We start from the raw sequence: 15,406 nt of genomic DNA, 5'->3' as shown, positions 1-15,406 counted from the left end.
TGTTCTCTTCCATGCTCTTGGTTTCTCTCAGAATGAGGGATCATTAGTGTCCAAATAGAAATCAACACTGTAATGCTTCTAAGAAAAGGTTTACAAGCCACCTTGGCTTGGAGGAAGGCTGCTTTCTTTTCATAACCACCTCATCATCAAAAAGTGACTACTAAATACCAACCTGTTCATCGAACAACATGGAGATGAAGTGGTTCCTACACTCTAGATGCCAATGATATGAAATAACATTGCCCTCTCCAGCCCAGACTACTCTGTTGGGATGTCAAAGTAAAACATGCTCTGCTGAGCACGTACTTCAGGTATTGAAAGTAAGCAAGGGGGAGAGAGAAGAGATAAGAAATACGGCTCACAAGGTTGTCCCCACCTGCCCAGTCCTGTTGGGGGATAAGAAGAGGCCAGCAGGGAAAGGAAAGGACAGCTCATTGAAATCCAGTGAGGAAAGGAGAATGCAATTTTCTTGGTACTAGAATAGACTAGTTGGACTAGGGAAAAAATCCCCCCCCCCAACTTGATTCACTAAAGCACACTGTCTTCATCACTTCCTCAAGCAGTGTGTATACAGGTAGGAAAGACAAAATAGGAAATTTAAACTCCAACTGCTATTTCTGAGTAGGGCTATAAGCTAGTCATCAGAAATCCGGTAATACATCACAGATCTAAAACAAAAATTCATTTTAAAAAGAGAAACCTGCCCAATGGTAGGAGTCAGGCATCAATAGTTTTTGAAAAGTCAACAGAAACCTATGAAACAAAAACTAACTGTAGTGCTTACAAGGTACTCCTCAAGAAAGACTATAGTCACCACACATACTGGCTCAAGGTGAGCTAAAGAGCTTCCTGTGACATGTAGGGGTCTCCTCTTAGTCAGATACAAATATCAAATGTAAGTCACAGCCTCAAAGAACCAAGGCAAACAGTCTTTGGTCTCTATTTTGGATTCAGAGGGTTTCCAAGGCTATGACCACTCTGAAGCAGCTGATTCACAGTCCCAAGTCACCAACAAAAGAGACATGAACTTAATGTGCCCCTTTGGAGGGCAGGTTTCTCTTTTGGTAAGAACTTGTATTCACTGACATAAATACAGTTGTAAAAAGTTTCATAACTATATCAAAACTCTAAAGCTATCCACTCTGGAACCACAAGATGCCTGAACCTGTTGCTTTAGGGTGCAACCTCCAGCCCCATCACCCTTCGCCCTCTGGGAGGTCCCTAGCTTACTTCCCCTTCCATGGAAAGCCAACAGACAGCTGTCCTAGGAGGAGCCATCCCCCAGAGGAAGCTTGGAAAACACTCACGTGCTCTGGGAGGAGGGGGCCAACCCAGGAGCAAAGAGACAGTAGAGATAGCGGACTTATCCGCCCAGAGCTGTAGCTAAAATTGAGCAAACTGTTGGGGATGAAAGGGAAGATACTTATAAAAGGGGGTTATACCTACAGGAAAAGGGTATTATAAATCCTTTTCATGGCGGGAGGAAAAAGTGAAGGAGGCACCCCCTCTCACCTCTACTTCCTAAAGACAAGCAGACCGAAGGTCTGCTCTGAGGAGGAATGACCCAGGGTCCACAGCCTGGGGAAAGAACAATAAAATAGAGAAGATAGGAAGGGAAAATGTAGGAGAGAAAAGGGAAGCTAGGCAGGGGGTTAGTGCCTGGGGGAGGAAAAAAAAAAAGAAACAGATGTGATGTAGTGGAATATGCTGCCCTCGGCTTCAGGAAGACCTGAGTTCCAATACGACCTCAAGACACTTACTAGGTGAGCGACCGTGGGCAAGTCACTTCACTTCTGATTGCCTCAGCTTCCTCAACTGTAAAACGGGGATGATTACAGCACCTATCTCACAAGGTTGTTGTGAGGCTCAAAGAAGATGTTTGTAAAGCGCTTAGCACAGTGCCTGGCACATAGTACGTGTGCTTAATAAATGCTTGTTTCTCCCCCTCCCCCCCATGTCAGTGGCAGGGAAAAGTGGCTGAGGAGGTCTCGGCCACAGAGGAAAAAAAAATCAGGACAGGAGCCAGCTCTCCCTGGCCAGGACAGGTAGAAGCGCACGGTTTCCGGGGGGCGGGGAAGAAGGGGAACGCCCCCCACAGCTGGAGGAGGGGAGGGGCGCAGCGGCCGCAGCCCCGCAGGCGACACCCCCAAGATCAAGGACCGGTCACGACCTGGGCCTCAAGACCAGGGGCTGGGGGATGGCCCTGGGTCGTCCCGGTCGTTGAAAAGGGGGAGAAAGAGGGGCTCGCCGAGGCCTGAGCCGGCCAGGGCAGGACACGCCGCGGGACTCAGGTCCCCCCGGGCTGGGCGTAGACAGAGGAGAATACCCCACACACCCCGTCTGACTACGGGTCGGGGGAGGGGTCAGATGCCGGGACCCTGGGAGGGGCCAGTGTCCCCTCAACTAGGGTCGGGCGGAGAGAGGGTAGGAGGAATAAAGGAGAGAAGGGCGAGGCCTGGCAGGGTTGAGGCGCGGGCGGGAGCCCACTGAGGTCCTGGGGCAGGCTTACTCACTGAAGCTCTGGGGCGACGGGGCTGCTGGGGCCGGCTCTGCGGACGGGCTCCGCTCCTCTCCCCCCCGGCAGTGTCCCAGGCTCCGGCCTCCACTTCCGCCTTTCAGCCGCTCCGGATCCGGATCTTCCTAGTTTGCCCCGCCCCTCTCCGGTCCCGGTTGACTGACAGAGACCTGAGACCAATGGGAAGGAAGCTCTCCTGGCACGCCCGCTGAGCCGGCAGGGGGCGACGTCGCGGCGGGAAAAAGGACTTGGGGGCGGGGTATCCTGGGACTTGTAGTTCGTGGCATTGGGCGGAGAGAAGCAACTCGAGCTCCGGAATTGGGGTGGAGCGGGCTGCAGACTAGGCGGGGCCCGCCGATCCTGACGCTTTAAGGGCCTGAGGACCCTGGGGGGAAGAAGGGTAGGGGCTGCATCCCGAGCATTGTAATTAGTGGGCTATAAAAAGTGTTTAACCTAAAGAGGTTGTCAGCCCCAGTGCATTTTCTAATAGAACTTAGGGGATTCCCCCCACCTTCTCCCGTCCCTCTCTTGCAATTCGATTTAATTCAATTTAACAAACCCCAGACCTCCATCCCACTACCTCATTCAGCAAATGGACATTGCAGGCTCATCAGCAGTCTGAATTAGAAGGAACCTCAGAAATCAAGTGGACCAATCCCTTTGTGTTTTACAGCTGGAGAAACTGAGGCCAGACTTGCCCAAGATCCAAGATCCCGGACAGTTAGTGATAAAAGCCAGGTTTCCTGAGTCTTAGGACAAAGGATCATCTCTTTGATATTACAATGTACTCCAGACCCAGGAGAAAGACTTCAGGATAAGAGTAGGGGGAAAACGTAATCGTGATTGAGGGGGAAGGGAGGGGGTGGGGTTAAAAAGGTTGCAGGTTAGTTGGGAGGAGATACTACAAGAAAGGTAGATAAGAATATACATCCCAGGAAACCAGGCCAAGAAAGCCAACCTCTGTCTCCTGCCACCCAATGGAAATAATATCCTGGATTTGTTCTGGGACCCCAGATAACCTCAGAGACAGGACAGCATGTTGTTCCCAAGGAAACTGCCCTCCTGTTTCAGCCTAGAGAGAATTAGTTACTCTGAGACCATCCCACAACTCTACAACTCCTCCCCATCTCTAACACCATCTGGCCACTGAATCGGCGCCCCCACCCCAAGATGAAGGGGAAGGTAGAGACAAGGAGTGTGGAGGTGGAGGGTTGGGAGGGGTATAAGTTATAAATATCCAGTAGGTGGGTGGGAGTGGGGAAGAATGGGAGACACAGAAGATCCTAGGCAGATGACACATGCTCCTTCTCAGACACAGCTGCATTTCAACACTGGGGACAATGAGAATGGGGCGTGGATTTTACAAGGGGAAGGGGAATGATCCCATCTGACAGAGCCCCCTTCCTACTCCTCTCTGTCTATTGGACTGGCGGGGAACAAGGCTTTGTCTCTCCCAAGTGCTGTATAGGGGGAGGTAAGTTAGATGCTATAATGGGTCCCAGGAGCACTTGTTAAGGATTCCCCACCCCCTGCCCTCCAGGGCCACTGGTGTCATGAATGTTGTGCCAGGCAGGTTGGCGCCTTTGCTCCTCCTAGAGATGGCAACAGGGGCCCTAGGGAGGGCCTTTGCAGTGCCCTCCTTGTCTTGCCTCCTCTGAGCTTTAGGAGCTTCCCAATACATCCCAAGAAACAACCAGGTCCAACAGCTACAAAAATAAAGAGAATTTTATTTCCCCTATGAGAGCCAGAGAGAGGAAAAAGAAGGTTCTCTAGAGGAGAATAGGGGGTGAGAGGATATGGCCCAATGCTCAGGGAGCAGGAATGGTTTATGTGGAGAGGGGACCCTGAGTGTGAGACAGAACAGGGAGGGAGGTAGATGGGCTGAGTCACAGTTGGGGAACTGGGAGAAGGGGTCAGGAGTGGAGAGCTTGGAAAGGGTGGTTCCTGGGAATATCTGAAGGGTCGTCCACAGCCAGACTGGTCACCTTGAGCTGGAACCTAAGAGACATAAAACACACACACATGCGACAAGAGCTAAAGATGTACTTAGAGGATACAGGGAAAGGTACTAATTAGTGGATGTTCCTCCCTCCTCGCCAGCCCCCCAAACACTACTCTATTCCAGGACAAGGTCAATTTGGGGGAATAGAGCCTGGAGCTCTGTTGATATCATTAAGGGGTGTTAACTGGACTGGACTTAGTAGTCAAGAGACCTGAATTTGAATCCTGGCTCTGATACTTTATATCACACTGGTCACTATCTTGTCTCTGAATCTTTCCTCATTCTTGAAAGGGGGACATAATACTACCTACTTCTCAGAGAGCTATGAGAAAAATACTCTATAACCTTTAAAGCAGTAAGCAAAGGGGAGCCAAAGAGTATATACACTCCTCTTTGCTGGGCCCATGGGGGGCTTCCCTCACTCCTTTTCTCACCCCTCAGATGGGTAACAGTTTTTGTCCCTAGGGAATCTCTGTCTTGATCCCTGGATGGGCAGGGTGGTGTATTGGACTGAACATCATATTTAAAAGTCAGGAAGACTAAATTTTGAATCCTGCCTCAAACACGTAATAGCTTGGGCAAGTCACCAAGCCTCAGTTTCCCCAACTGTAAAATGAGAGGGTTGGAATTGGTGACCTCAAAAGTCCATTCTGGTTCTAAATCTAGAATCCCATGAATCTTCTCAGCCTAGGCTGTATGATGCCTAAAGAATATATGTGCTTGGAGATCTCTCATCACGACTGAAGACTTCAGATCCCCTGCTTTCCCCAGCTCAGAGGGTGAGGGCACAGGGGAGTGTTTCTCATCCTCACCAAGTGATCTCAAGAGAAAAATCTCATTTCCCTCCCTCCCTGTTTCAGCCATTCCTAACCCCCTGGGCAGGAAGTCCTTCCTGCAATCTAACTTTTCATACCTGTTACAGTTTCAGCAAGAGACAGAAACCACTTAGGTCCTTATTGTCTGTCCAATAGAAGAGTTCAGCTGTGCCTTAGGAGACTCCCAGCCTAAGACTTAGTGTTTGCTTCTTTCCTCAAACTTCACTTCCCCAGGCAGGAAAACCTCCAGGACCTTTCACTTCTGCCCCTGGAGTCTTCCCCATTTAACCTAGCCTTGTTCATTCACCATTCCCTGCACCCCCACCTTCCCACCACTCCTCCCTACCTGCTTTCAGGTCACCTGGGAGAAGGGCACTTCCTCTGCCCAGTCTGACGAAGGCACAACTCCTTGTCTCATGCCCACTGGGCACGGTTGTCTCAGATGGCTCCACCAGGAGTATGGGGGCAGGAGGGAAAGGATGAAAGAGGGAGTGGGGTCAGGGTTCACCACCATTTGTCACACCTCTGAAGTCCAGAGGACCCTATGATGACCAGTCCAGCCAGTGGCTTTTGACCCTGTAGTGGGCAGGCAAAGTACCCAAACCCTCCCAGTGGGGTGACCCAAGCCCCCACTGGATAGGCCTGGGCCCCAAAACTGTGGTCAGTGGAAAGTGTCTGAACTAGAGTGAAAGTGATATTGGTTGGTGCTCTGGAGTGGAGCTGAGCCATTGGGGAAGATGGAACCAGCAGGTGGAGATGGCACTTCCAGCCCAGATGATGGTCCTAGCAGGGCAGGCCGAGAGGCAGTGCTAGAAGGGTGTGGCTGTGGGGGCTGTAGGGTTGGTGTGGCAGGCCTGGAGCCCCAGGGAGAGGTCCCCATTTCTGATTCCCTCAGTCCAGCTGGGGGAGAACTTTGGGGACAGTGGACCTCAGCACATGTGGTATCTTGGGTCCCAGGGCATGGCTCAGTAAACAACGGAGAAACACAGAGAGGTCTTGGCGGGGGACATGGAGGAGTAGAAGGCCCAGCGGGAACAGGAAAGTCTGTGAAGGGGGTCCGGGTTGCCAGCCAGGCTTGAAGCAAACTCATCATGTGACGAAGTTCCCTGCTGAGCTGAGATACTTCCTGGTTGAGGTGGGTGATCTGCAGAAAATATAGTTATTACTCTAGGCCTCTACTAAAATCCTCTTCTTATGTTCTACTATGGAACTCACCCTGAATTCTACAAGGCTATGCTAATTTGGAATCATGCAAAGAAATTGACTAAAATTCCCATAACTTTTGACCCAGAGACCCTACCACCAGGCATATACCCCTAAGAAGGCCCACAGCAAAAATAAAAAAGGCCTCTTTTAAAAGAAAATATTTATTGTAGCAATGTTTTTAAGTAGCAAAGAATTGGAAACAATGTAGATTCTCATGGATGGGAATGGCTAAGCAAGTTGTGGTACATGGTAGAATATTCTTGTTATGAAAGAAACCGTGAATATAATGAATTCAGAGAAGTATGAAAAGACATAAGAATGGATGCAAAGTAAAGTAAAACACACAATAATTGCAACAATGCAAAGAGGAAGAATGATAATAACAAAACAAGCAAAACTGAATAAGCATGGCCACCAAAAGAGAGACTGGAAAACATTCTGTCCCCCTCCTCACCCACCCTCTCCCCAGGCTTCTTGGCAGAGGGTTTGGAAACCACCACATATAAAGCCCAACTTTTTCAATACGTTGCCTATGTTTTGCTGAACTGTTCCCCCTCCCTTTTTTATTGTTTGTTATAAAAGATGGCTCTTCTGGAAGGGAAGAGATACCTTAGGAAATGTGGACAATATGAAAACCAAAGGTGCACAAATTTTCTTGTGAACTAGCTAATGCCAATTAAGCCAGCACAAACTGATAAGAAAATTCATTCAACAATATCAATTTAATAAGCCTTTTTAAAAATGTCTGTCATCTCCAAAGGTCTCATGATGGAAAATGCTATCCACATCCAAAGAAAGAACTATGGAGTTTGAATGCAGATCGAAGCATACTATCTGCTATTTTTTTTCTTTTCTTTTCTTTTCTTTCCTATTTCTAGTGGCTCCTCCAATTGGTTCTAATTCTTCCTTACAACATCACTAATGTGAAAATATGTTTAATAGGAATGTATATGTAAAGCCTATACCAGATTGCATGCTGTCTTGGGGAGGGAGGAGGAGAAAAATTTAAAACTCAAAAGCTTATGGAAGGGATTATTGATAAATCAAAAGAAATTAATAAAAAAAAAGAAAAATGTCTGTCAAAGGTGTATAGAAATAAATCTATCCTGCCCTACAGGACAATAGAAGGGGAAGGGGATAAGAGAAAGTGGGGGTGAGAGAAGGGAGGGCAGATTGGGAGAAGGGGCATTCAGAATACATACTATCTTGGGGTGGGGAGAGAGGAGAAATGGGGAGAAAATTTGGAACTCAAAATCTTGTGGAAGTGAATATTGAAAACTAAAAATAAATTAACTAATTAATAATAAAAAAGAAAAATGTCTGTGCTTTCAGATCACAAAAATTTCCCAAGATGGAAAGGGTTTAAGCATGGGCCCAGTGATGGATAATGTATCCATGGTCTAAGAACCAGCCTAGATAAATGAAAAGTTGACTACAGATTGCTTGTTTGCTTGTTTTCCTAACCATAGCAATTTGTGAAGACCTATCTGCTAAGACAAAGAATTACTGTCATCTTTATCACTGGGAGAGCCCACACACTGCTGAAACCATGGAACCTTGAAGAATAACTTCTAGGGAAATGTTAGTTTTTCTGGCTGCGGAGGACAAGATGGCATCAGAGATGGTACATAAGGGTGATATTAGAGAATGAAAGGTGGCTATGATTGATGAGAAAGGAGGCAGAAACCAGCATGAGCCTGCACTGTTGGGTTATTGGGGGCCTAGAGGTTCTGCAAAGGTTTGGAAATAGAACAAGAAGCAATATGACATGATGGGGATATGGGGATGGGAGGGAGATAAGTCCTCAATTTAGAGTCAACTGGAGTTGGAGTCAGAAAGTCCTGAGTTGGTAGGGACAGGGCTCAGTGGATAGAGCACTGGCTCTGGAGTCAAGAGGACCTGAGTTCAAATCTGGCCTCAGACATTTGACACTTACTAGCTGTGTGACCTTGGACAAATCGCTTAACCCTGATTGCCTTGCAAAAAAAAAAAAAAAAGTCCTTCGTTGGAATCCTGCCCCATACTAGCTGTGCTACCCTGAGTAAGTCATTTAACTTCTCTCAACCTCAATTTCTTTATCTGTAAAATAGAGACAATAATATCGCCTACCTCACAGGGTTGTTGGGAGAGTCAAATAAGTTAACAGCCTTTCACAAACCTTAAGGTGCTATTTAACTATTAGCTACTACTACTACTACTAATACTACTACTATTATTATTATCATTAGAAGATCTAAGTTCAAATCCTAGCTCTAACTATTTAGTGCTTCTGAGACCTTGGGCAAGTCACAAACTCTCTGGACCTTAGTATACTCATCTGTAAAATGAAAGAGTTGAGGTAGATAACCTCAAAGGTCATCTGCAGGACTATGTTACTCTTCCCTTGCATTTAGTATACTCCCTTATCTCTCTAGGGCAGCTAGCTGGCACAGTAGATAGAGCCCTGGCCCTGGAATCAGGAAGACCTGAGCTCAAATCCAACCTCAGACATGTACTAGCTTTGTGACCCTGGGCAAGGCATTTAACTCTGTTTGCCTCAGTTTCTTCATGTATAAAATAAGCCGGAGGAGGAATGGTCAACCACTCTAGTATCTTTGCCAAGAAAACCCCAAATGGGGTCACGAGGAGTCAGACATGACTGAAACAACTCAACAACAAGTATTTCTCTAACACTTCCGGGATCAAGTATAAAATCCTCTATTTGATGTTTAAAACTCTTTATAACCTGCCCCCCCAACCTGTGTAGTCTTCTTATACCTTAACATATGCCCCCCCACACCCTGCAGTCCAGTGACACTGGCCTCCTTGCTATTCCTCAACAAAGACATCTCTAGACTCCATGCATTTTCATTGGTTGTCCCCGTCATGCCTGGAATAATCTCCCTCTTCTTCTCTTCCTGTCTTCCTTCAATTCCCAACTAAAATCTCACCTTCTCTAAGAAGTCTTTTCTGATCCCCCTGAATGCTAGTGCCTTCCCTCTGAGATTATCCCCAGTTTATTCTGAATATATCTTATTTGTATATGCTTGTTTTCATGTTGTCTCCTGCTTTAGACTGTGAGATCCTTGAAGCCAGGGACTATGTTTTGCCATCCTTTGTATTCCTGGTGCTTAGCATGGTGCCTGGCACATAGTAGGCACTTAACAAATGCTTGTTGACTGACTCAAAGGTCCCTTCCAGTTACAAACTTGTAATCCCATAATAAACAATGTGAAAGGGTCTAGGATGGGTCTGATGGGCTTACCTCCTGGAGGTGAGTGACATGTACTTGTAAAGCTTCATCTTTTGAAAACAACACAGTGTTCTACTCGGTCTTGCAAACTCTGGCTGCCTGTCTCATGGCTTGAGTGACAGGAAGCTCGTCCCAGGCAAAGGGCACAGCTGAGTCCAAGTGCTGCCAGGCCTTTTTTTCTGCTCCCACCCCCACCCCCAGCCCCTGGGGGATAGTGTCTGTTTACCAGAGCAGAGAGGGTGACCAAATCCCAAGGGTAAGGAACCAAATCCCAAGGCTCCCTGGCAACAACTCAGAGACAAATGGGACATGCCATACTCCCTAATCCAGAGTCTGAGACCTGCCTAGTGGAGGACTTTTCTCCCATACCTGGAATATCAAACCAAGGCCCAGGATGTCTGGGGTCCTGATCAGCATGGAACTTAATGACCTCCCTCCTTCCTATCTTCCTTGTCCCCTCCCTACTGTGCCTTCCCTCCTTTCTACTTTCCTGGGTTCAAATTGGGAAAAGGCTATAGGAAGGTCTAGAAAGATAAATGGGAGACAGGAAGGAGGCCCAAACTGCATGTAGGCACCCTCCTCCATACCCCAGAATTGAGGGTTTCTCTCTCTAGGCCAGAAAGTCTATCCAATTTGGAGTTGAAGGGGGGGGGGTGTCTCTCAAAAGGATACATTTCCTCCCATTAATTGGACAAGGGAAACATCTCAGAGAACACTGGACTCAGAATCAGGAAAGAGTGAATCTCACTCCACCACTGTGTGAATTGTGGGCAAATTGTTCAGCCTCCCTGAGCTTCAGTTTCCTCAGCATAAGATGGATAAAGAAGTCCCACAGTACCCGCCTCACAGGGTTGTGGTGAGGATCAAATGCAAAAGTGTCCTTAAAACATTTTACAAATCTTAAGGCACTACATGTGTATGCCAGTTGTTATGGTTATCTTACCTCTCGGTTCAATCGGCAGACTTTCACCTTCATCTCCTCTGTTTCAGCAGCCAGTTCCTTGTTGGGCCCAGACCCTAAAGTCAGTAATGGGGAAGGAGAGGTAGGTGGTCATTGTGGAGCGAATCTGGGCGGCCTATAGATTGGAGAAGGTTGGGTGAAAGAAAGGAGCCTTCCCTTTTTTTTTTTTTAAACCACAGGGAGCCCTTGAAAGACCCTGGAGAGCAGAGAGAAGGGAGGGAGGTGAGAAGAATCCAAGGAATAGGGAAGTGATTGATTGATTAACTGATTGATTGATTGATGGTCTTGGGTCTTCAACAATCAGTCAGTCAACAAGTTTTTATGTACCCAGACACTGTGCTAAGTGCTACAAGATAAGAAAGGCCAAAACTCTGCCTTCGAGGAACTCATATTCTAATGGGGGAGGTAAACTGCAACTATGTACATACAAGATATACACACTGAAAACAGGAAGTAATCTCAGACAGAAGACCCCAGTGGCAGAGGATGGAGGGTGGGATGAAAAGGGACTAGGAAAAGCCTCTTTTAGAAGGTGGGCTTTGAACTGAGTCAATGCTGGACTCGTACCTGAGGGAGGTGAGAGTCTTCGAGGACGAGGCAGCTTGGGTCCCCGGCCAAAGTGGAAACTCTGAGATTCTCCAGTGCTGCTAGAGTCCTCGATGCCATCCACTACCCTGGTGAAGCCGGGGAGGAGGATGGGGATGGGAAAGGCAGTCGTTACAAGTGGAAAAAGCAGAGAATAGAGTGAAAGGACAGAAGGGTGACAAGGTCAGGTCAGTGGGGAGCAGTGAGAGGCTACAGGGCACATTGGGAGATGGGTGAAGTGGGACAATGGGCGAAGCTGGGCTAAGGTGGGGTATGTTGCAAAGTGGTCAGTGGCTCAGCAGTAGAATTCAGGAATTGGAGTGAGTGACACAGTAGAAAGAGCTTTAGAAAGTTGGGAAGAGGAATGAGGAGGACAGATTGGGGATGGCTGGCATCTCACCGGGGGCTGAGGTCCGGGGGTCCATAGGTGCCCAGTGGGGGGATGAGCAGCTGAGGGGCCTTCCAGGCAGCGGGACCCTTCAGGGGGGCATGAAGGGAGGGGCTTTGGCCCCGGCCAGCCAGGGCAGGGGAAGGGGAGGGAGATAGGGAAGGGGAAGAAGTGAGGGCAGAGAATGGAGGCAACTCATCACCCAGAAGGCTGGCAAGGGAGCCTCTGGGCCGAGCAGGGCTGAGGCTAGGCAGCAGGAGTGGCCGGCGGGGTCGAGGGGCTCCCGCAGGCTCTGGGCCTCCTTCCGCCTCCACGATGGATGATGGCAGGGTCTTGTCTGAGGAGGAACCGAAGCTGTCTGACTGGGGCTAAAGGAAGAGTGGGCCATTTATGGCCTCAGGGGCCACAGAGAAGATTGCCCCTTCTCTGAGTAAGGGAGCCTTCTCCAAAACTTCTACAGCTTGAAGGAGCTTCTCTCTTTCCAAATGATTTTGTCCTAAGCAGCAGCAAGGCTGAAGAAAGATACAACTTCCCAACCCTTTTACCTTCTATCTATGTATGTATACATCTATGTATCCATACATATGTGTATATATGTTTATGTATATACACATATGTGTGCATATGTGTATATGCATATGTGTGTTGCTAGGTTTTAGGACTACAAAATTTTTTTTAAATGACATAGACCCTGCCCTTAAGAGGCTTACTCTTCCCTGCCCTGAGCCCTTGGGGATTCCCCCAGTCCAGCCCCACTCCCCAGGGGCACAGGTTACCTGAGAAAGGCGTGGAGAGCGGCAAAAGCGACTGAGACCCTGGAGAGGACACAGTGGGGATTGGGGCAGAGGGAGGAGAGTCAGCATCTGAGGGATGCCACCTTGGTCTCTTCCAGGCCAACTCCCAGCTCTTCCCCCACCCTCAAACTAGTACCCTTCAGAGTCAGACTGGGGAGGGGGTGGGGCAGAATTCTGACAGCAAAGGCTCAGGTACATCTTTTCCCTAACTCTGAGGTCCCCAACAGAGAGACAGATAGAGAAAAGAAGATAGAGAAAGATCTGGAGATGACAAGATAGAACCATAAAGAGGTAGGGATAGCAAAAATAGGATCCCACATATAGGTACAGGAACTGACAGCCAAGGATTGCCTAGCACAAGGCCTCAGCACTGGCAGAGGCACTCAGTTAATATTTGATAAATGAATGGATGGATGTAAACATAGGAGAAGATCAGCCAGATGAGCAACAAGGACAAAGGGTCATGATGAATACGCATGATGCTGGGGCAATATCTACATATGAACATCTGCAGAGTGGTCATGTCTTTTTTTTTTTTTTAGAGTGGCCATGTCTTAAAGTAGTCTGGCATGGGAATCCCTGCTGAGGGGCAGTATAAGCAGGGGTTTCAGGGGTAGGGACAGAAAGAGCCATAACATGATAGATGATATACATACATGGGGGTCAGAGCCCTGGTGCAGGTTGAAGGTGAGGTCTCGGGCCAAGCCAGCTCGGAAGGCAGCCCCATATTCAGGATAGAGCCGCAGAACCTCAGCTAGCCCTTGACCGCTCAGCTGTTGCAAGCCACAGTAGGTCAGTGCCTTTACATCAGCATCCGTCTTCAGGACACAACCCGAAAAGCCTGATCCTGATCCCAACCCAGGGTCCAGTCCTGGCTCGGAGACATCTGCCCCAATCAGGTCCCCCTTCCCTGTGAGTGACATGGATATTGGATGGTCAGTGTTTGATCAATGAGGGAGGCTAGAGCATGGAATTGAAAGAATTGAGGGGACAGCATTAATCAGCTGGAGGAATGGTCAAAGGGGGTAGTGGTCAGTGAGTAGATGAGTACTGATGGCCAGTGTTTGGTTGAAGTTGTCAGGTGGTCAATAGATGGAGTGATTAATGAAGTTGTGAGGAGAGTCAGAGGTTAGAATGATCAGCAGAGTTAGGGGATATCCAGTGGCTGGAATGATCACTGAGGGGCATGGCCAGTCACTGAAATGATCCTCAACGTATAGGCTGAGTAGTGAGGGTAGGGGAGAGTCAGGAACTGGAATGATCACTGGGAATGGAGGATGGCCAGTGATTGGAATTATCAGTGGTTTTGGGGGAAGGTCAGTGGCTGGAATGATTAGTAGGGGAAAGAGGATATTTAATCGATGAAATGATCAGTAGGGATAGAGAATGATCAGTAGCTGGAATGATCAATGGAGGTAGAGGATAATCAGTGGATGGAATGGTCAATGAGGGTGAGAGATGGTCAGTGGTTGAGGCTAGAATATGACCAGTGGTCAGAATGATCAAAGGTGATCAGAGATTGTCAGTGCCTAGAATGATCAATGGATGGAATGCTTAGTAGGAGTGGAAATGGTCAGTAGAAGTGGTAGACAGTTGAAGAATAGTCAATAGGAGAGTCACTGGAGGGATGTTCAGTGGGAATGAGAGAATAGTCAGTAGGAAGATGGTCATCAAGAATTCCAGGTGACCACCTTGAATTCTCCAGATGCCAGTCCCTGAAGCCAAGACTGAGGGTCTCACCTAGAATAGCCAGCACCATGTTGTCCTGTAGGACTTCAAGTGATCCAGAGCAGACATAGTAGTATGCCTGAAGTGCATCCCCTCGTCGTAGTAGGTACTCTCCAGGAGCACAGAATGAGGTCTTGATATGCAGGGAGAGGGCTCTCAAGCAGCCTCGACTTGCTGCTCCAAAGAGTGGCAGCTGCAGAATCTCCCGGTTCAGGTGCATCGCAATGTCAGCCCGCAGCTCATCTGGGAAGTCCTTTAGCAACTACATAAAAAGCATAGGTTACCCTCATGCTGCTACACTCATTCACAACATGCTGGAATATTATAAGGAAGGAGATCTTGCTTCCCAACCCTGATCACCCGGAAGTCCTTCCCCAGTCTCTTCTGCTGCATCTCAGCCCTAACAACCCATTTCCTTGAACAGCAATGACATCTTCCCTCACTTAGTGGTGATGGCCATACCCCATGATCACCTGGGCCCATGACCAGTGTTCACTCAGAATCACAGAAACCTAGGGTTGGAATGGACCTTGGAGGCTATGTCCAACCTGGAGCTAGACAATTTCCCCAATAAGTGATCATCCATACTCTTTGTAGAGAGACTCGTTACCTCCTAAGCCAGCCTATTCTACTTTGGTATAGATCTAACTATTAGAAAGTTTTTATCCCCCTAATTCAAGCCTAGATGTGTCTCTCTACACTTCCCCCTGCCCCATTGTTCCTAATTCTGCTCCCTGGGGCCAAATAGAACCAGTCTAATCTCTCTCCCATATGATACCCCTTTCCAATACTTGAAGACAACTATCATTTGCTGCCTAAACCTCTTTTTCCAACTAAACAGCCTCAATCACTTCAACAGATCTCCATTTGATATGAACTCGACTCTTTTTTTTTTTTTGGATGAGGTAATTGGAGTTAATTGCCCAGAGTCACATAGCTAGCAAGTATTATGTGTCTGAGGCTCGATTTGATGAGCTCAAGACTCTTCATCATCTTGGTCACCCTCTGCTCAATTCTCTTCGGCTTATCAATGTTCTTCCTAAAATGTGGTGCCTGGAACTGAATGTAGCAAAGTTTTAGAGGCAGTCTTACTCTTTAACATAGTGAGACTCTCATCTTCCCAGTCCTAGACTCTATGCCTCTCAGTGTAGCCTAAGATTTCAGTAGATTCTTTTTTTTT

At 47.9% G+C, this 15,406-nt stretch overlaps 2 protein-coding genes across 2 annotated transcripts in view; both read right to left on the bottom strand.

Moving 5' to 3' along the window:
* RAB5C (RAB5C, member RAS oncogene family) overlaps window positions 1-2,614 on the bottom strand; it is a 40,695-nt gene extending 38,081 nt beyond the window's left edge. The window contains exon 1 of the mRNA XM_027870622.1: window positions 2,514-2,614. The gene's annotated coding sequence lies outside the window, so the exon portion shown is untranslated. The remainder of the gene's footprint in view (window positions 1-2,513) is intronic.
* Window positions 2,615-4,356: 1,742 nt separating this feature from the next.
* Window positions 4,357-15,406, bottom strand: part of KCNH4 (potassium voltage-gated channel subfamily H member 4) — a 25,119-nt gene continuing 14,069 nt past the window's right edge. Inside the window, exons 10-17 of the mRNA XM_027870568.1 lie at window positions 14,239-14,488; window positions 13,155-13,408; window positions 12,481-12,519; window positions 11,717-12,072; window positions 11,299-11,405; window positions 10,714-10,787; window positions 5,679-6,476; window positions 4,357-4,513 (exon numbers count right to left, since the gene is read on the bottom strand). Coding sequence (XP_027726369.1) covers window positions 5,994-6,476; window positions 10,714-10,787; window positions 11,299-11,405; window positions 11,717-12,072; window positions 12,481-12,519; window positions 13,155-13,408; window positions 14,239-14,488 — 1,563 coding nt within the window. The 3' untranslated portion in view covers window positions 4,357-4,513; window positions 5,679-5,993. The remainder of the gene's footprint in view (window positions 4,514-5,678; window positions 6,477-10,713; window positions 10,788-11,298; window positions 11,406-11,716; window positions 12,073-12,480; window positions 12,520-13,154; window positions 13,409-14,238; window positions 14,489-15,406) is intronic.

The sequence above is a fragment of the Vombatus ursinus genome, unplaced genomic scaffold (genome assembly GCF_900497805.2).
Source record: "Vombatus ursinus unplaced genomic scaffold, bare-nosed wombat genome assembly UNPS02014797.1, whole genome shotgun sequence".
Lineage (NCBI taxonomy): Eukaryota > Metazoa > Chordata > Mammalia > Diprotodontia > Vombatidae > Vombatus > Vombatus ursinus.
This window is presented reverse-complemented; position numbering and strand designations above follow the sequence as displayed.